The 22,248-nt window shown below is 43.3% G+C and overlaps 1 protein-coding gene across 2 annotated transcripts in view; it reads right to left on the bottom strand.

Moving 5' to 3' along the window:
- The window catches only part of LOC112227943 (t-SNARE domain-containing protein 1), a 121,599-nt gene that overhangs the window by 25,819 nt on the left and 73,532 nt on the right, over positions 1-22,248 (bottom strand). The window contains exon 11 of one of the 2 annotated variants that reach the window (XM_042309855.1): positions 8,812-8,921. In XM_042309855.1, coding sequence (XP_042165789.1) covers positions 8,826-8,921 — 96 coding nt within the window. In that variant the 3' untranslated portion in view covers positions 8,812-8,825. The other variant, XM_042309860.1, reaches the window with a different exon arrangement.

The raw sequence follows: 22,248 nt of genomic DNA, 5'->3' as shown, positions 1-22,248 counted from the left end.
TTGTATCGTTTGATTTACACAACATGCCTACCACTAGCCACTGGGATTTTTGTCCATTCTTCAAGGCAATACTGCTCCAGCTCCTTCAAGTTGGATGGGTTCCGCTCGTATACAGCAATCTTTAAGTCATACCACAGATTCTCAATTGGATTGAGGTCTGGGCTTTGACTAGGCCATTCTTGTCACACCCTGACCATAGTTTGCTTTGTATGTTTCTATGTTTTGGTTGGTCAGGGTGTGAGCTGAGTGGGCATTCTATGTTACATGTCTAGTTTGTCTAGTTCTATGTTTGGCCTGATATGGTTCTCAATCAGAGGCAGGTGTTCATCATTGTCTCTGATTGGGAACCATATTTAGGTAGCCTGTTTGGTGTTGGGGTTTGTGGGTGATTGTTCCTGTCTCTGTGTTTGCACCAGATAGGACTGTTTTAGGTTTTCTCACGTTTATTGTTTTCTTAGTTTATTCATGTATAGTTTTCTTCATTATAAATTAAAACATGAATAACCACCACGCTGCATTTTGGTCCGCCTCTCCTTCACCTAAAGAAAACCGTTACAATTCCAAGACATTTTGATGTTTGGTGGCTGACTAAATACTTTGCAAATAAATTCATAAAAAATCCTACAATGTGATTTTCAGATTTTTTTTCTCATTTTGTCTGTCATAGTTGAAGTGTACCTATGATGAAAATTACAGGCCTCTCATCTTTTTAAGTGGGAGAACTTGCACAATTGGTGGCTAAGTACTTTTTTGCCCGACTGTATATACTGAGATCATGTGACTGATCATGTGACACTTAGATTGCACACAGGTGGACTTTATTTAACTAATTATGTGACTTTTGAAGGTAATTGGTTTGCACCAGATCTTATTTAGGGGCTTCATAGCAAAGGGAGTGACTCACCACTTTTCCGTTTTTTATATTTTAGAATTGTTTGAAACAAGTTATTTTTTTCATTTCACGTCACCAATTTGGACTATTTTGTGTATGTCAATGAAATAAAAATCCATTTAAATTACCGTTTGTAATGCAACAAAATTGGTAGAACACCAAAGGGGGTGAATACTTTGGCAAGGCACTGTAAATAGGGGAAATCCATTACGTAAATAGGGCCCCGTGTGAGGAGAATCCCATTTACTGTACTAATATCGAGATGCATAATGATAACCAACAGTCAGTTTAACTGTTAGGATACAGACTGGACAGGCACATTTCTAGTGTCCATGGTCACTACTTGATTAGATGAAACCCCTTGAAACCTCTCTCTTTTAGCACCCCTGATTTCAGCGACCATTCCTCCCCATACACACAAATACCTTGTGTAATTACAGTTAGCACATGGTGCTAACATGCACATTGAAAAATCTCACTTCCCAAATGAGTCTGTAAACAGGATGTGAAGGCGGTGCCGGCAATATCATTTGCAGAAATAAGTGTCAGGGTGCAGTTATGGCGTTATTTAGTGCACCATAAAGAGCCAGGCTATTGATTCGAGAGCAGAAGCGGCTCCACAGTGATTTCTGTCGTCGTCACTCTCATTAAACTGATCTATAGTGCTCGCTATTCTCCTCTCTGCCCATCTGCCTCTGTATCTCTTTCAGTGACTATATCCTCTATCCTTCTCAGTGTTTGTTCATACCAGTCCATATTAGAGGTTGACCGATTAGGATTCTTCAACGCCGATACCGATTATTGGAGGAACAAAAAAAGCCGATTTTTATATATATATATACATATATATATATAATATTATATATATATGTATATATATATTTGTAATGACGACAATTACAACAATACTGAATGAACACTTTTATTTTAACTTAATATAATACATAAATAAAATACATTTATTCTCAAAATAAATAATGAAACATATTCAATTTGATTTAAATAATGCAAAAACACAGTGTTGGAGAAGAAAGTAAAAGTGCAGTATGTGCAATGTAAAAAAGTTAATGTTTAAGTTCCTTGCTCAGAACATATGAAAGCTCAAATCAAATCAAAGTTTATTTGTCACGTGCGCCGAATACAACAGCTGTAGACCTTACAGTGAAATGCTTACTTACAGGCTCTAACCAATAGTGCAAAAAGGGTATTAGGTGAAGAATAGGTAAGTAAAGAAATAAAAGAACAGTAAAAAGACAGGCTATATACAGTAGCGAGGCTATATACAGTAGCGAGGCTATAAAAGTAGCGAGGCTACATACAGACACCGGTTAGTCAGGCTGATTGAGTATGTACATGTAGATATGGTTAAAGTGACTATGTATATATGATGAACAGAGAGTAGGAGTAGCGTAAAAGAGGGGGTGGTGGGTGGCGGGACACAATGCAGATAGCCCGGTTAGCCAATGTGCGGGAGCACTGGTTGGTCGGTAGTATGTCTTGAGGTAGTATGTACATGAATGTATAGTTAAAGTGACTATGCATATATGATAAACAGAGAGTAGCAGCAGTGTAAAAAGATTCAAATAGTCCGGGTAGCCATTTGATTACCTGTTCAGGAGTCTTATGGCTTGGGGGTAAAAACCATTGAGAAGCCATTTTGCCCTAGACTTGGCACTCCGGTACTGCTTGCCATGCGGTAGTAGAGAGAACAGTCTATAACTGGGGCGACTGGGGTCTTTGACCATTTTTAGGTCCTTCCTCTGACACCACCTGGTGTAGAGGTCCTGGATGGCAGTCAGCTTAGCTCCAGTGATGTACTGGGCCGTACGCACTACCCTCTGTAGTGCCTTGCGGTCAGAGGCCGAGCAATTGCCGTACCAGACAGTGATGCAACCATTCAGGATGTTCTTGATGTTACAGCTGTAGAACCTTTTAAGGATCTCAGGACCCATGCCAAATCTTTTTAGTTTCCTGAGGGGGAATAGGCTTTGTCGTGCCCTTCACGACTGTCTTGGTGTGTTTGGACCATTCTAGTTTGTTGTTGATGTGGACACCAAGGAACTTGAAGCTCACAACCTGCTGCACTAAAGCCCCGCTGATGAGAATGGGGACGTGCTCGGTCCTCCTTTTCCTGTAGTCCACAATCATCTCTTTAGTCTTGGTTACGTTGAGGGATAGGTTGTTATTCTGGCACCACACTGCCAGGTCTCTGACCTCCTCCCTAAAGTCTGTCTCTTTGTTGTCGGTGATCAGGCCTACCACTGTTGTGTCGTCTAGAAACTTAATGATGGTGTTGGAGTCGTGCCTGGCCATGCAGTCGTGGGTGAACAGGGAGTACAGGAGGGGACTGAGCACGCACCCCTGGGGAGCTCCAGTGTTGAGGATCAGCGAAGTCCAGGATCCAGTTGCAGAGGGAGGTGTTTAGTCCCAGGATCCTTAGCTTACTGATGAGCTTTGCGGGTACTATGGTGTTGAACACTGAGCTGTAGTCACTTCATGGCTACGGACGTGAGTGCTACGGGTCTGTAGTCATTTAGGCAGGTTGCCTTTGTGTTCTTGGGCACAGCGACTATGGTGGTCTGCTTGAAACATGTTGGTATTATAGACTCAATCAGAGACATGTTGAAAATGTCAGTGAAGACACCTGCCAGTTGGTCAGCACATGCCCGGAGCACACGTCCTGGTAATCCATCTGGCCCTGCAGTCTTGTGTATGTTGACCTGTTTAAAGGTCTTACTCACGTCGTCTACGGACAGCGTGATCACACAGTCATCCGGAACAGCTGATGCTTTCATGCATGCCTCAGTGTTGCTTGCCTCAAAGCGAGCACAGTAGTGATTTAGCTCATCTGGTAGGTTTGTGTCACTGGGCAGCTCGCGGCTGTGCTTCCCTTTGTAGTCTGGTGGTTCCTTTTAATATGAGTCTTCAACATTCCCAGTTAAGAAGTTTTAGGTTGTAGTTATTACAGGAATTATAGGACTATTTCTCTCAGGAAAGTGCTGTTTGAATGAATGCTTACGAGCCTGCTGCTGCATACCACCGCACAATCAGACTGCTCTAATAAATATCCAATCATAGACTTAATTATAATATGATAAACACACAGAAAAACGATCCTTAGGTCATTAATAGGGTCAAATCCGGAAACTATAATTTCGAAAACAAAACATTTATTCTTTCAGTGAAATACGGAACCGTTCCGTATTTTAATGAACGGGCAGCAACCCCAAGTCTAAATATTGCTGTTACATTGCACAACCTTCAATGTTATGTCATAATTAAGTAAAATTCTGACAAATTAATTAGGGTCTTTGTTAGGAAGAAATGGTCCTCACACAGTTTGCAACGAGCTAGGCGGCCCAAACTGCTGCATATACCCTGATTCTGCTTGCACAGAACGCAAGAGTAGTGACACAATTTCCCTAGTTAAAAGAAATTCATGTTAGCAGGCAATATTAACTAAATATTCAGGTTTAAAAAATTTTACTTGTGTGTTGATTTTTAGAAAGGCATTGATGTTTATGGTTAGGTACACATTGACGCAATGAGAGTGCTTTTTTCGCAAATGAGCTTGTTAAATCATGACCCATTTGGCGAAGTAGGCTGTGATTCGATGATAAATTAACAGGCACAGCATTGATTATATGCAAGGCAGGACAAGCTAGATAAACTAGTAATATCATCAACCATGTGTAGTTAACAAGTGATTATGTTAAGATTGATAAGTTTAATGCTAGCTAGCAACTTACTTTGGCTCCTTGCTGCACTCGCGTAACAGGTGGTCAGCCTGCCACTCAGACTCCTTATGGAGTGCAATGTAATTGGCCATAACCGGCGTCCAAACATAACGATTACCGATTGTTATGAAAACTTGAAAATCGGCCCTAATTAATCGGCCGTGTCGATCGACCTCTAGTCCATATCAGCCTGTCTCTCTCTATAGTGCTCGCTACTCTCCTCTCTGCCTTTATTCCTCTGTAACTCTCTCAGTGTCTATATCCTCTATACTCCTCAGTGTTTGTTCATACCTGTCCATGTCAACTTGTCTCTGTCTATAATGCTCGCTACTCTCCTCTCTGCCATTATTCCTCTGTAACTCTCTCAGTGTCTATATCCTCTATACTCCTCAGTGTTTGTTCATACCTGTCCATATCAACTTGTCTCTCTCTATAATGCTCGCTACTCTCCTCTCTGCCTTTATTCCTCTGTAACTCTCTGTGTCTATATCCTCTATACTCCTCAGTGTTTGTTCATACCTGTCCATATCAACTTGTCTCTGTCTATAGTGCTCGCTATTCTTCTCTCTGCCTTTATTCCTCTGTAACTCTCTGTGTCTATATCCTCTATACTCCTCAGTGTTTGTGTCACGACTTCCACTGAAGGTGGCTCCCCTACCTGTCCGGGCGGTGCTCGGCGGTTGTCGTCGCCGGTCTACTAGCCGCCACCGATCTCTTTTTCCTTTTCTGTTTGTTTGGTCTTATTAGTTGCACCTGTTCCTTTTTGTGTTTCTTGATTTTTGTCTATTTAAGCCTGTTAGGCCCGCCTAGGTTTGTGCGGCACGTTCACGCAGATTAGCAGGGACCCTGGGCATCTTTTTTTTGCTCTTTTTCTGAGTCCTCTTCAGTGTCATAAGTTTTCATAACTGTGACCTTAATTCCCTACCGTCTGTAAGCTGTTAGTGTCTTTACGACCGTTCCACAGGTGCATGTTCATTAATTGTTTATGGTTCATTGAACAAGCATGGGAAACAGTGTGTAAACCCTTTATAATGAAGATCTGTGAAGTTATTTGGATTTTTACGAATTATCTTTGAAAGACCTGAAAAATTGATGTTCTTTTTTTGCTCAGTTTATATCCTCTCTAACCCTCACTGTGTGTTCATAGTTCGTACCTGTCAATGTTTCCCCTCTCTATGACTATGTAATGCTGTGCCCTTCTGTCTGACTCTCTGTCTTTGTATCTCTGTCTTTCATTATGTTTCTGTATAACATAGTATTGTCTACTCCAGCTAGAGTATGTGGGAGTACTGAACAGAGCTATACAAATAAAGTTATTATTATTAGGGATTATTATTATGTGAGAGTACTGTAGTGTAGTACCGGTACTTTCTTCAAAATCAGTCAACAGCATCAAGGAGAATGGAAGAAGGCCCAACAACCAACAACAATGGCAGCCAAACTGAATTTGTTGTTGGTACATACTCGGAACGCTTAATTCTGTTTAAACTCTGTTTGCTTATTTGGATCCTGTTTCTGGTACAAGAACTGGCAGACTATACCAGGCTTATAGCTGCGTCTGCTTTGGCAAAAACCCAGGCGGTTCTGCTAAGCCTGTACTCTTCCTCTTCTATAGGGCTCAGTACACACACACACTCACACTCACACACACACTCACACTCACACACACACACACACACACACACACACACACACACACACACACACACACACACACACACACACACACACACACACACACACACACACACACACACACACACACACACACACACACACACACACACGCACACGAGAAATTCCATCTCATCTGCTCCAAATGATTTGCTCCACAAACCTGCAGACCCACTAATCTGTGACCTGAGAGAATCAACGTGGGGAAGATAACTAGATAACACCTCCCAACAGGGCCTCAACCTCCCATTCAAGATGAATCAATTGGCTGTACAATACAGTGACTATGATTGTGTTTGCGTGTGGGTTGAGGTGTATTTGTGTATGTCAGACAAGAGACCTAAATGTAATTCCATCAGTGGTAGATAAAGACGCCAGACTGTGGGTTCATGTAGATTGGTTAAAATATCATTTCAGGAAAGTTGTGGTTTTCCATCAACATCAAATGACATTTCTGCATGTATCTGTTAATTATTGAATAGTGGCCAAAGTCTTCTACACTGATTCTATCCTCTGCTGAGCTGACGGTGAGGGCCTTTGTTTCTGTCACAAAACACAAAGGTTGGAAGAAATCTGTATATTTTCCTGTAAAGGCAGAGAAACATTCTTCAACCTTTCACCCTAGCTACACAATGAGCTAGCCAACCACATGAGACATCCAAGCTGTTAGATGCTAGTCTAATCACTTGAAGTACTGATTATGTGAAGCTACAAGTGAACAAAAATCATTACTTGTGGTAGAAATTTCATTTCCATTTCATTGTCCAAACTGAAGAAAACAAATGTCTGTAAAAAAGATCATGTGAAGGAGCAGCAATATACAATATATTAAGAACACCTGCTCTTTCCATGACAAAGACAGACCAGGTGAATCCAGGTGAACGCTACGATGCCTTATTCATTTCACTTGTTATATCCACTTCAATCAGTGTAGATGAAGGGGAGGAGACAGGTTAAAGACTGGATTTTCAAGCCTTGAGACAATTGACACATGGATTGTGTATGCGTGCCTTTGAACGGGGTATGGTAGTAGGTGTGAGACGCACCGATTTGTGTCAAGAACTGCAATGCTGCTGGGTTTTTCATGCTTAACAGTTTCCCATGTTTATCAAGAATGGTCCACCATCCGAAGGATACCCAGCCAACTTGACACAACTGTGGGAAACATTGGGTCAGCATCCCTGTGGAACGCTTTTCGGCACCATGCCCCAACGGATTGAGACTGTTCGTAGGGCAAAAGTGGGGTCCAACTAAATATTAGGAAGATGTTCCTAATGTTTTCTATACACAATGGCTTGCTCGGTGATAAACACACATTGAGCAAAAAATAGTCAAGTATTGGTTGCTTAACCAACATACCACACACAGGGAAACTCAAGTGGTAGTAATCGGAAATTAGGAATATTAAGAGAACCTTGATTTACCCATCTACAGTATTTCAGCCACAGTTAAATGTGAAGATAAATCCTTTTCTCACCACATTTCCTCTTGACGGAAAATACTTAAATATCGATTTGCTATAAAAGCAAATACGTCAAGCTGCAAAAGAAGTTGACTTTGCTGTCTTGTTGCTATGAACGTTGCTAGTCCATGTCAGTCACTTTCAGAGTGTGTCCTCTGACTAGGATTCCAATTATTGATCCAATTGAAGAAGGAAGCCTTCCTGCACATTACTGGCACTCCAATTAAAAAGCTATGTTTTCGTAGAATCCCTATACATTCTCTGAGTTGGCCCCAAATTCTTATCACAAAATAAAACTATTCAACATCCACTGAACGCATCCTTAAGGACAAGTTAGCCCTTTACAACCAAACCTATTTTTATATAAATGGTATGCGGTCCAGACACTATTTTTTAGCAATTTCACTTGTTTTTGATAAAGTTACCCCAACCAGCGATTCAGTTCCTCATCTCAGTTTGCAGATATCAAATGTTAATTTTATTAGTCACAGGTGTTTCACCTCACAGTGAAATGCTTACTTACAAGCCCCTAACCAACAATGCAGTATAAAAAATATGAATAAGAATAAGAAATAAAAGTAACAATGTTCATAATGACACAATTTCATGTCATCTAAAGACTTGCATCACTATACTGATAACTTTCCCGATTCTAAAAGGAATCATTTGGGTGTTTTTGGAGCATTTGTTGATGTTTTTCAGAGCCCAATACTGCACAATGAGGATGTGGAAGTGAATCGCTGGTTGGGGTAAGTTTCTCAAAAACAAGTGAAATCTGATCAAAAGTATCTGGAACCTTCTATAACATTCCATTTCGTTAAAAAAAAAGAAGGTAAATTATCTTTTAACGGGTTGTGTCATATTCTCAGGATCTGCACTGCGTCTCAGGCCTCTATGCAGATTACAATCAGAATAGAATGTCAATATACCAATCAATATGGCAATACAGTACCTGCATAACAATATCAGTACTAAGTAAAGCTCTGTTTTATGGGCTGCTGCTGGTTTATAAACATCAGTGGTGATGGAGGGGTTAGGAGGCTTACCTCTGGGGTTGGTTTCATTTTCTTGCTGACACAGCGATGATGATGATGAGGAGGGTGAGGATGAAGCCTCCCGCCAGCAGCATGTAACACTTCCTCTTCCTAATCTGCCTCTGTGGGTCAGATCAGATTAGATTCAATTAGAAAACTATAGAATCTGCAACATATTCAATACATACAACACAAACATTTAATCTCCTCCTTGGAGTTACACACCAAATACTTTCCCAACATTCCCTACTAAATTGACACCATGCAGGTACCCATCGTAATACCAGGTGAAATGGCTGAAACACAATTGTGGGTTATTGGGTTACATTAGGTTTGTACATCAGGATGTGTTTTCAGAAATAACGTGTCATAAAGACTTGATTTGAGTTTGGTCAAGTGCTTGGTGGTTAATGATGAGAGAAACCATTAAGAACCAGTGGTGTCTGATCACAGAAGCCACAACATTTTCCTTCACATGCTCTCTATCCTCTTTCTCGTTCGAAGAGGTTATATCTATGGACTGGGAATTGTTTCAACATCATTTATCAACTTTTTTTTCTTCTAATATCGCCTGTGGTGTAACTTAAAACTTCAAATGCTTCAAACAACTTCCCCAGCTGTGTTGTCCTCCCATGTTCATAACTCTCAATGTGTAGTCCAAAAATATATTTTAAAAAAAATGAATGAAAAATAACCTCAACTAGAAATGAAAAGAACTAGAATGGAGAACAGGGTTTAGAGATATTTCTATATTTCCCTGGCTCCTAGCCTCCTCAGGCGATGGGTGATGTGTCAGAGCAGGGAGGGGAGACCAGAATGTTGTTTTCAAACGCTTTTTCTTTTTCTTTTTTCCTCCCCGTTTTCCGCTACAAAGGCAGTGAGAGCGGCTGCGTTAGACCAGAGCTGGGTCTGGAGTCTTTAAATCCTGACTCGCTTCAAAGCAATTCATCTTCTGAGACTCAAAACAGGCTTTCTGTGTGAGAGAGAGAGAGAGAGAGAGAGAGAGAGAGAGAGAGAGAGAGAGAGAGAGAGAGAGAGAGAGAGAGAGAGAAAAAAAAACTGCTGTCGAGTAATTTTCAGTTTAAACGTTCCACTCCACAACAATTTGCATAAGCAGCCCTGCGTCTGTGATAAGAAGATTGGTAATTTTCAAAGGCTCTGTGGGGATTGAGAATTAAAAGCCTTTCTCCTCTATCTCCTCTCTTGCAGCTGGCCACCACAGATTCTCCGGCTTCTCTCTCACATTTCCTTATAAACTGTGCCTTATAAACTTTCTCTCCCATCCTCTCTCCTTCTCCCTGCTTGCACACAGCAGTCACACGGTGCAGTCTCTCTCTCTCCCTTCCTCTCTCTTTCTCATCCCTATTCCACTGTTATTTATGGAGAACAGAAAAATAAATAAGGTAAAGAGGGGGAAAGAAATGGGTTCCTATAACAAAGGAACTGTTGCAGTATTTTTAAACAGTAATTTTCCTGCCACAGGGATGGGATAGTAGGATGGGAGAGGGAGGCACACAGAGAGCAGAGGGGGGGCTGTCACTCATTTCCTAATCCCCAGGAGAGTGTGTCCTGTAGGTCTGTGGTTGATGACCATGTACACTGCATTCCCCTGGAAGGAAGAGAGGGGAGGAGAGGAGCAGAGAGGATCTCCCCGGTTCTATTCTGCTCAGTCTGAATGACCAAGGACAGGACAAACCTTAACCTCAAGCATTTGGTCAAATGACTCCTCAGAGTCTCATGTGTCTATTCTTGCATTGCTCCCTATCTCCCTATCTCTCTCTCCCTCTCTCTCTCTCTCTCTCTCTCTCCCTCTGTCTCCCTCCCCCCTCTCTCTCCCTCTGTCCCCCCTCTCTCCCCCTCTCTCTCCCCCCCCTCCCCCTCTCTCTCTGCCCTCTGCCCCCCTCTCTCTCTCCCTCTGCCCCGTTCTCTCTCTGGCTTGCCCACCCCCCTGATCCTTTCAGTCTCAGTGTTGTCATTGTCATGGCGAGGTTCTAAGAAATCCCCTTTGTCAGCATAAAGGTCTGGTAAAGGACAAGCAGCAGCTGGGTTAGAATGAGCTAGAGAGGGGCTGAAAGAGAAATGAGCTTTATACAATATGTGGCACCTTGAATCCACTCAGTTTATCTCAGAGCCAAAGTCAGAGGAGCGGAGTAAGGGCTCTGCTGAAGAAAGCTTGATCTCTTGGTGAAGATGCGTTTGGAAACGGTCACAAACGCCAAAATGTTAACATATTTTTCTAGCTATACTGTAACATTGATTCATGTCCCCAAACATGATGATGTGGCACCAGGGATGTGTACATTTCCCAATCATATTGCCATCTAAAGGTGTTCATGCATTTCACAACCATGCCAGGGACCGTGTGTACCGCCTCAGGGTATGGAAAAGCATGAGGCTGCTACACTGCATCCTCACAGTCCAAGATGATCCTCACCGCGGTTAGTAGCAGCTGCAAGTCATGTCAGACCATGCCAGCACGCTCGAAACTCATCACCATTTCTCTCATACAGATAGACAATCTCACATTGAGCTTCCGGGAGGGGAAAGCTATTTAGCTTATGTGTGACGTTAGAAATGTCTTAATAATACAATAATAATGGCAAGCAATGATTACTGACGTCATATTTGTCCTCCTTTATCGTATCCGGTAGAGTAAAACTAGCTGCCTCCTTTGTAATGGGATTATGTGAAATGTACATCAAATTCCCAGTCAACCCTGATAATGATATATAAAAGGAGCAGCAAACAAACAGTCACGGCCAGTCCTGGGACCTCAGTGGACCTGCTACTGTGACAACCTCCCTGTCACTTGTCACTGTCTCTGCTGCATTGCCTCTGACTGCACCACAAACCCCTGCTGGTCCCTGTCCCCATCCCTGTTCCTGCATCACCTCAGACTGCACCACAAAACCCCTGTTCCTGTCCCCAGACTGCACCACAAACCCCTGCTGGTCCCTGTCCCATCCCTGTTCCTGCATCACCTCAGACTGCACCACAAACCCCTGCCTGTCCCTGTACCCATCTCTGTTCCTGCATCACCTCAGACTGCACCACAAACCCCTGCCTGTCCCCGTACCCATCCCTGTTCCTGCATCACCTCAGACAGCACCACAAACCCCTGCCTGTCCCTGTCCCTGTTCCTGCATCACCCCAGACTCCCCATTCCCATCCCATCCCTCCCTGCATCACCTCAAACAGCACCACAAACCTCTCCCTGTCCCTGTCCCGGTCCCAGTTCCCATCCCTCTCCCTGCATCACCTCAAACAGCACCACAAACCCCTGCTGGTCCCTGTCCCCATCCCTGTTCCTGCATCGCCTCAGACTGCACCACAAACCCCTGCCTGTCCCTGTACCCATCCCTGTTCCTGCATCACCTCAGACTGCACCACAAACCCCTGCCTGTCCCCGTACCCATCCCTGTTCCTGCATCACCTCAGACTGCACCACAAACCCCTGCCTGTCCCCGTACCCATCCCTGTTCCTGCATCACCTCAGACCGCACCACAAACCCCTGCCTGTCCCCGTAACCATCCCTGTTCCTGCATCGCCTCAGACCGCACCACAAACCCCTGCCTGTCCCCGTACCCATCCCTGTTCCTGCATCGCCTCAGACCGCACCACAAACCCCTGCCTGTCCCTGTCCCCATCCCTGTTCCTGCATCGCCTCAGACCGCACCACAAACCCCTGCCTGTCCCCGTACCCATCCCTGTTCCTGCATCACCTCAGACTGCACCACAAACCCCTGCTGGTCCCTGTCCCCATCCCTGTTCCTGCATCACCTCAGACTGCACCACAAACCCCTGCCTGTCCCCGTACCCATCCCTGTTCCTGCATCGCCTCAGACTGCACCACAAACCCCTGCCTGTCCCCGTACCCATCCCTGTTCCTGCATCGCCTCAGACTGCACCACAAACCCCTGCCTGTCCCCGTACCCATCCCTGTTCCTGCATCACCTCAGACTGCACCACAAACCCCTGCTGGTCCCTGTCCCCATCCCTGTTCCTGCATCACCTCAGACTGCACCACAAACCCCTGCCTGTCCCGTACCCATCCCTGTTCCTGCATCGCCTCAGACTGCACCACAAACCCCTGCCTGTCCCCGTACCCATCCCTGTTCCTGCATCACCTCAGACTGCACCACAAACCCCTGCCTGTCCCCGTACCCATCCCTGTTCCTGCATCACCTCAGACAGCACCACAAACCTCTCCCTGTCCCTGTCCCGGTCCCCATTCCCATCCCTCTCCCTGCATCACCTCAAACAGCACCACAAACCTCTCCCTGTCCCTGTCCCGGTCCCAGTTCCCATCCCTCTCCCTGCATCACATCAAACAGCACCACAAACCTCTCCCTGTCCCTGTCCCTGTCCCGGTCCCAGTTCCTATCTCTCTCCCTGCATCGCCTCAGACAGCACCACAAACCTGTCCCTGTCCCTGTCCCTGCATCGCCTCAGACAGCACCACAAACCTCTCCCAGTCCCTGTCCCTGCATCTCCTCAGACAGCACCACAAACCTCTCCCAGTCCCTGTCCCTGCATCACCTCAGACAGCACCACAAACCTGTCCCTGTCCCTGTCCCTGCATCGCCTCAGACAGCACCACAAACCTCTCCCAGTCCCTGTCCCTGCATCTCCTCAGACAGCACCACAAACCTCTCCCAGTCCCTGTCCCTGCATCGCCTCAGACAGCAACACAAACCTCTCCCTGTCCCTGTACCTGCATCGCCTCAGACAGCACCACAAACCTCTCCCAGTCCCTGTCCCTGCATTGCATCAGACAGCACCACAATCCTCTCCCTCTCCCTGTCCCTGCCTTGGTCCCTGCATCATCTCAGACAGCACCACAACTTTCTCCCTGTCCCTGCATCGCCTCAGACAGCACCACAATCCTCTCCCTCTCCCTGTCCCTGTCTCGGTCCCTGCATCATATCAGACAGCACCACAATCCTCTCCCTCTCCCTGTCCCTGTCTCGGTCCCTGCATCGTCTCAGACAGCACCACTAACTTTAGCCCAGCTGCACTCTGGTATTCTGGCTGTTTCTCATATATCTGTGTCTATGTTTCTCATATATCTGTGTCTATGTTTCTCATGTATCTGTGTCTATGTTTCTCATATATCTGTGTCTATGTTTCTCATATATCTGTGTCTATGTTTCTCATATATCTGTGTCTATGTTTCTCATATATCTGTGTCTATGTTTCTCATGTATCTGTGTCTATGAAATGGGCTTATTTTAACAAACACATCGGATGTACGTTACATGAATATGTATAGAGAATGTATTCCCTAGTCAGAATCATATAATGAAAATAATGTCATGTTCTAAAGCACCAAGTAGAATTTTGTTTTCAACTCCAGTTCTGAACTTTTCACGGATGGATAGAGACGGGAGGATGTTGAATTGTTGTTCAAGTAGAGAACTGAGCTTCTGGGGAAATTGTTATTGTCAAAGAACTACAGTGCCTTGCGAAAGTATTCGGCCCCCTTGAACTTTGCGACCTTTTGCCACATTTCAGGCTTCAAACATAAAGATATAAAACTGTATTTTTTTGTGAAGAATCAACAACAAGTGGGACACAATCATGAAGTGGAACGACATTTATTGGATATTTCAAACTTTTTTAACAAATCAAAAACTGAAAAATTGGGCGTGCAAAATTATTCAGCCCCTTTACTTTCAGTGCAGCAAACTCTCTCCAGAAGTTCAGTGACGATCTCTGAATGATCCTATGTTGACCTGAATGACTAATGATGATAAATACAATCCACCTGTGTGTAATCAAGTCTCCGTATAAATGCACCTGCACTGTGATAGTCTCAGAGGTCCGTTAAAAGCGCAGAGAGCATCATGAAGAACAAGGAACACACCAGGCAGGTCCGAGATACTGTTGTGAAGAAGTTTAAAGCCGGATTTGGATACAAAAAGATTTCCCAAGCTTTAAACATCCCAAGGAGCACTGTGCAAGCGATAATATTGAAATGGAAGGAGTATCAGACCACTGCAAATCTACCAAGACCTGGCCGTCCCTCTAAACTTTCAGCTCATACAAGGAGAAGACTGATCAGAGATGCAGCCAAGAGGCCCATGATCACTCTGGATGAACTGCAGAGATCTACAGCTGAGGTGGGAGACTCTGTCCATAGGACAACAATCAGTCGTATATTGCACAAATCTGGCCTTTATGGAAGAGTGGCAAGAAGAAAGCCATTTCTTAAAGATATCCATAAAAAGTGTCATTTAAAGTTTGCCACAAGCCACCTGGGAGACACACCAAACATGTGGAAGAAGGTGCTCTGGTCAGATGAAACCAAAATTGAACTTTTTGGCAACAATGCAAAACGTTATGTTTGGCGTAAAAGCAACACAGCTCATCACCCTGAACACACCATCCCCACTGTCAAACATGGTGGTGGCAGCATCATGGTTTGGCCCTGCTTTTCTTCAGCAGGGACAGGGAAGATGGTTAAAATTGATGGGAAGATGGATGGAGCCAAATACAGGACCATTCTGGAAGAAAACCTGATGGAGTCTGCAAAAGACCTGAGACTGGGACGGAGATTTGTCTTCCAACAAGACAATGATCCAAAACATAAAGCAAAATCTACAATGGAATGGTTCAAAAATAAACATATCCAGGTGTTAGAATGGCCAAGTCAAAGTCCAGACCTGAATCCAATTGAGAATCTGTGGAAAGAACTGAAAACTGCTGTTCACAAATGCTCTCCATCCAACCTCATTGAGCTCGAGCTGTTTTGCAAGGAGGAATGGGAAAAAATTTCAGTCTCTCGATGTGCAAAACTGATAGAGACATACCCCAAGCGACTTACAGCTGTAATCGCAGCAAAAGGTGGCGCTACAAAGTATTAACTTAAGGGGGCTGAATAATTTTGAACGCCCAATTTTTCAGTTTTTGATTTGTTAAAAAAGTTTGAAATATCCAATAAATGTCGTTCCACTTCATGATTGTGTCCCACTTGTTGTTGATTCTTCACAAAAAAATACAGTTTTATATCTTTATGTTTGAAGCCTGAAATGTGGCAAAAGGTCGCAAAGTTCAAGGGGGCCGAATACTTTCGCAAGGCACTGTATATAAAGGACAGACCTGCTACACCTCCTTTCCTGCTCTAGACTAAAAGCATCAATAGATAAGTCTGTTGACAGTCTGTCTGCCCAGAGATATTTCATCTGTGGATGTTTTAGTGTGTATTGACCTTGTAATCAAATCAAATTGTATTGGTTGCGTACACATATTATGTTCTCGCGGGTGTAGCGAAATGCTTATGTTCCTATCTCCAAAAGTGCAGTAATATGTAAGAATGATACAAGCAAATCCACAAAATAAAAATGTATTAATGAATAAATATAGAAATATTAGAACAAGCAGTGTCAGAGTGCGGAATATAAACATACACTGAGTGTACAAAACATTAGGAACACCTTCTTAACATTGAGTTGCACCCCCTTTTGCCATCAAAACAGCCTCAATTCGTCGGGGCATGGACTCTACAAGGTGTTCGATAGCGTTCCACGGGGATGCTGGCCCATGTTGACTCCAATGCTTCCCACAGTTGTGTCAAGCTGGCTGGATGTCCTTTGGCTGGTGGACCGTTCTTGATGCACTATTGATGACACTATTGAGCGTGAAAAACCCAGCAGCGTTGCAGTTCTTGACACAGTCAAACCAGTGTGCCTGGCACCTACTACCATACTCCATTCAAAGGCCCTTAAATTCCCTCTCTGAATGGCACACATACACAATCCAAGTCCCAATTGTCTCAAGGCGTAGCAATCCGTCTTTTACCTGTGTCCTCCCCTTCATCTAAACTGATTGAAGTGGATTTAATAAGTGACATCAATAAGGGATCATACTCACATGGATTCACCCGGTCAGTCTATGTCAATGTTTTGTACACTCAGTGTATATGTCCTGTATATGATGGTGTGTATAGATATTATGGACAGTATATGAATAGAAAAGGTGTGTACAGCAGTAGTTATATAGGATGAGCCTTGACTAGAATGCAGTATACATATGAAGTGGGTCAAACACATGGTAAACATGGTTAAAGTGACCAGTGTTCATTGACTAGTCAGTCTGTAAGGTGCAGGGTAGAGTACCGAGTGGTAGTGACAGTGACTAATGTTCAGGGCAGAGGACTGGTTGGAGGCCGGCTAGAAGCGTTTTTTCAGTCTCTTGGTCCCAGCTTTGATGCACTTGTGCTGTCTCCGCCTTCTAGATGGTAGCGGGGTGAAAAGGCCGTTGCTTGAGCCAAGCCAAATTGATTCAGCCTCCTGTTTATTCTGTATACTGGGGTATTTGTAAATAGCCACTGGGTGGTCTTTCAATACCACCAAAACTGCTGAAAATATTTATTTGAAGTTTTCCAATACATTTTAATATTTGTAGCTATTTTTTAAGTAAATACCTGCAGTCACCGTATGCAATGTTTTAGGAGATAAAGCACATCGCTTTCTTATTGCACCTGTCACATTATTTTACATTATGAAGCTTACTTAGTTCTCCAGCACAGTTCAGCCAGTCATATGTTTGTTTGTAAATAGCACAATAGGAGAAAGCGGTAGTAGGTGAGTCCAGCTGTGTATTGACAGGGGTCACATTTTATATTGAAAGTCAACTGTGTTTTTTATTTATTTCAATAGAGTGATCAGGGGAGTGCAACTATAGTTTTCCTTCACAGAAAATACATTTGTGTAACACATTTGGCATAATACAGCTTCATTTTCATCAGATGACAACAGAAGTGCAACACTATTTGGCTGGCAGCCACACAACTAAATGAGCTTACAATGAAAAAGCAAAAACAATGCATGTCCATCATATTTCTAATGTTTAGGCCTATCCAAGCACACCATGACAGTCATGAAGCTGGAGACTGAAAATATTTGGCATGGGTCCACAGATCCTCAAACGGTTCTACAGCTGCATCCTGACTGGTTGCATCACTGCCTACAGAGGGTAGTGCGAACATCCCAGTACATCACTGGGGCCAAGCTTCCTGCCATCCAGGACCTCTATAGCGGGTGGTGTCAGAAGAAGGCCCTAAACATTGTCAAAGACTCCAGCCACCCTGGTCATAGACTGTTCTCTCTGCTACCACACGGCAAGCAGTACCAGAGCACCAAGTCTAGGTCCAAGAAAGATGCTTCTAAACAGCTTATACCCCCAAGCTATAAGACTCCTGAACATCTAGTCAAATGGCTACCCAGACTATTTGTATTGCCCCCCTCTCCACACCACTGCCACTCTCTGTTGTCATCTATGCATAGTCACTTTAATTAACTCTACCTACATGTACATACTACCTCAACTAACCGGTGCCTCCTCACATTGACTCTGTACCTGCACCCCCCTGTATATATTGTTATTTTTTACTGCTGCTCTTTAATTACTTGTTACTTTTATCTCTTATTCTTATCAGTTTTTTTAAACTGCACTGTTGGTTAGGGGCTCGTAAGTAAGCATTTCACTATAAGGTCTACACCTGTTGTATTCGGCACATGTGACTAATACCATTTGATTTGATTTGATCATAGAAAGAATGTAGCCAGCTACATTTTCTAATGTTTTGCTTCAAGTTAATTTAGCATTTTACTGGAAAAAAATAGGCTGGCTACACTAAGAAAAGTACCAGAGAAAAGTAGCGACACATCATTCAGAGCGCTGTCTGCTGATAGAATGCCTGTTCGTGAATTCTCATCGGAGTTTAGAAGTACACCTGAAGCACAAAATTATTCTGATGCCGAGCAGAAATTACAATAAAAAGCATTTTAGATCTGTGTATAGAAAACAAAGCAAGATATTTGTCACAAGTTTATATTTTTTTCCTGCGTGAATATGCGTTAACACAACCCCTAGTTTAGAGCCACTGAGACGCCAGCGTCTCACCTAGCCAACAGGAAATGGAAATGCGCAACGCCAAATGCTAATAGTACTCGATAAAATTCAAACTTTCATTAAAACACACATGCAGGGTACTCAATTAAAGCTACACTCGTTGTGAATCTAGCCAACATGTCAGATTTTAAAAATGCTTTTCGGCGAAAGCATGAGAAGCTATTATCTGATAGCATGCACCCCCCCGAAATACCTGAACGAGACGTAAACAAAAGAATTAGCGTAGCCGGCGCTACACAAAACGCAGAAATAAAATATAAAACATGCATTACCTTTGACGAGCTTCTTTGTTGGCACTCCAATATGTCCCATAAACATCACAATTGGTTCTTTTTTTCGATTAATTCCGTCCATGTATACCCAAAATGTCCATTTATGAAGCCCGTCTGATCCAGAAAAAAACAGCTTTCCAAAACACAACGTCATTTTTTTTAATTAAAAAAGTTGCCTATAAACTTTGCCAAAACACTTCAAACTACTTTTGTAATCCAACTTTAGGTATTTGTAAACGTTAATAATCGATCAAATTGATCACGGGGCGATCTGTATTCAATAGCAGCAAGTCTTGATATCATGGACGATTTTCTCTCTTTAATAACTTCCCAAGGTGTACCCTCTGACAGGAAGTGCCTAAGTGCCCATCGTGTGGAAGCTGTAGGAACTGTAAACTGGCCGCTATCTATTTTCCCTTGCCATAGACAATACTGGGAACTTGCGGAGGGCTATTTTTTATTTTTTTGTGAACAGTTTTTCCTTGGGGTTTTGCCTGCTACACACGTTCTGTTATAGTCACATACATGATGTAACCAGTTTTAGAAACTTCAGAGTGTTTTCTGTCCACACATACTAATCATATGCATGTACTATATTCCTGGCATGAGTAGCAGGACGTTGAAATTTTGCACGCTTTTTATCAAAAAGTTGAAAAAATGCACCCAATCTTTAAGAGGTTTTAACTTGCTAAGTAAGTGGCTGAATTCACAAGTTGATGGGGCATCACATAATGTTAGCTTTCTGCCATGTTTGAGAAGTCAAAGCCCTTTGGATGAGTTATTTGTACAGCTGATACTTCTATCTTTATTTCCTTGTGTTTTTTCTACTCTCTGTTCTTGGCCCATCAGTCTGCTCCTACCCCTCTTCTCCAAGCAGAGCAGGCAGGCCCATTGCCCGAGTCACTTCAGACTCCACACTGGAGAGCCAGCACAGCATGCATCAAAACTTTGCTCATTTGCACAATGTCTCTAGTTCACATTCGCTTGGAAATGTCCAAACTCCCCAAACATGACATTCAGTAGCTCCTACCTATATATGTATAACTTTATGATCTGGATTGCCTGTCGTTGCAATTTGTTTATTATCGTTTGCACTACTTCCAGCTTCCATGAAAATGCACTATTACTTGTGCTAATTTTGTTAGCATGGGCTTTTGGTGCCCCCTTGTGTACTAAACCGGTAATGCTGTAAATCCCGGGGTGAGAGAATGATGGTGAGACAATATGAACATTTGGATACCGCTCAACCCTACTGTGCCCCTGCCTGTTTTCAGGCATTATATAGTCGGCATTTCTCTCTCTCTCTCGCTCTCTCTCCCGCCTTCCCTTCCCTTCCTCCTTCCTTCCTTCCCTCCCTGTCTCCAGCAATACGATAACACCAGGAGCTCCAAAAACAAACCATTTAAATGAGCATGATAGCGGAAATATGTCATATTGATCACAGGAGATACATTTTCCACAAAGGCGGCTGACGGGTTTCAAACAGAAACTGTGACGTCCTATGATGTAATTATGGTAACCACCAATCAAGTGAGTCATTGCCTTTCAATGAATCATTGTGCATATTGAGTTTGCTAATTTGTAAATCATTACAAACACATTCCCCATAATCAACTTAATCTAATGGCCGACAGACATTTGAAATGAAATGCAACACTAACAGAAGTGTGTCTTAAATGAAGTCTATATTAAACCATTATTCAACACATAATAAAACAGCTATGTTTCACTAGCGACATGGAGGCTGTATAATATAACAGTATCGTTACATAGTAATGAACAATCACAGTTCATCTCGGTCTGTTGGACATGGATGGGGCTGAGACACAACATCAGTGTTGTAACTTGAGGAATCTTCATGTGAGAGGAGTAATCTGCCTGAGGCTAATGGATTATAGATTCAATTTATTTTCAGTGTAAAGCCGTCTGACATGGTGGGCCACGGACGAAAATGTCATCCCCTATTAATTGACCATTGGTGCTGATGTTCAATGGTGCATGTGCACCAGCATTAAAGAGCTGTTTGACTGAGTTCATGGAACTGTGCCCTTGCCTTTCTGCCATTTGTATGTCTCTGTGTGTGTGTCTCTCTATATTTCTCTCACTCTCTCTCTTTTTCGCTCTCTGTATCCTTCCCTTCTCCTCAAGTCTCTCTCTTGCTCTCCTTCTCATCTTCTCTCTCATTCGCTCTCCCACTCTCTGTATCTCTCCCTCCTCCTCAACAGTCTCTCTCTTTCTCTCTTGTTTCTCTCCTTCAATCTCTTTTCCTTCCTACCACTCTTTATATCTCCCCTTGCACAGTGTCTCTCTCTTCTTCTCCCCTCTCTCTTCCTCTAGACTAGAAACAGCCGTGTGGATTGGCAGAGAGCTAAATTGCTCTGCGTGAGCTTGGTCACGGCTCAGCTCTCCTTGAGATAATCAAATGACAATTAATGGGAAAGCTGTGTGCACTCGCTCATTTGCTCACTCACTCGTTCACTTGTAGAGCAGCATAGAACAGCATGAAACAGAGGAAAAAGAAGGCTGTAGGAAGGGGAGCAACTCTCACAAAACTTTGGGGGGAAAGTAATATGGTGTCTATATACTTTAGTCATTTAGAAAAATTGATATGCCAGTGTACAGTGCCTTGCGAAAGTATTCGGCCCCCTTGAACTTTGCGACCTTTTGCCACATTTCAGGCTTCAAACATAAAGATATAAAACTGTATTTTTTTGTGAAGAATCAACAACAAGTGGGACACAATCATGAAGTGGAACGACATTTATTGGATATTTCAAACTTTTTTAACAAATCAAAAACTGAAAAATTGGGCATGCAAAATTATTCAGCCCCTTTACTTTCAGTGCAGCAAACTCTCTCCAGAAGTTCAGTGAGGATCTCTGAATGATCCAATGTTGACCTAAATGACTAATGATGATAAATACAATCCACCTGTTTGTAATCAAGTTTCCGTATAAATGCACCTGCACTGTGATAGTCTCAGAGGTCCGTTAAAAGCGCAGAGAGCATCATGAAGAACAAGGAACACACCAGGCAGGTCCGAGATACTGTTGTGAAGAAGTTTAAAGCCGGATTTGGATACAAAAAGATTTCCCAAGCTTTAAACATCCCAAGGAGCACTGTGAGCGCGATACTATTGAAATGGAAGGAGTATCAGACCACTGCAAATCTACCAAGACCTGGCCGTCCCTCTAAACTTTCAGCTCATACAAGGAGAAGACTGATCAGAGATGCAGCCAAGAGGCCCATGATCACTCTGGA

The sequence above is a fragment of the Oncorhynchus tshawytscha genome, linkage group LG03 (assembly GCF_018296145.1).
Source record: "Oncorhynchus tshawytscha isolate Ot180627B linkage group LG03, Otsh_v2.0, whole genome shotgun sequence".
Lineage (NCBI taxonomy): Eukaryota > Metazoa > Chordata > Actinopteri > Salmoniformes > Salmonidae > Oncorhynchus > Oncorhynchus tshawytscha.
Note: the sequence above shows the minus strand (reverse complement) of the source record. Positions and strands in the feature narration are given on the sequence as shown.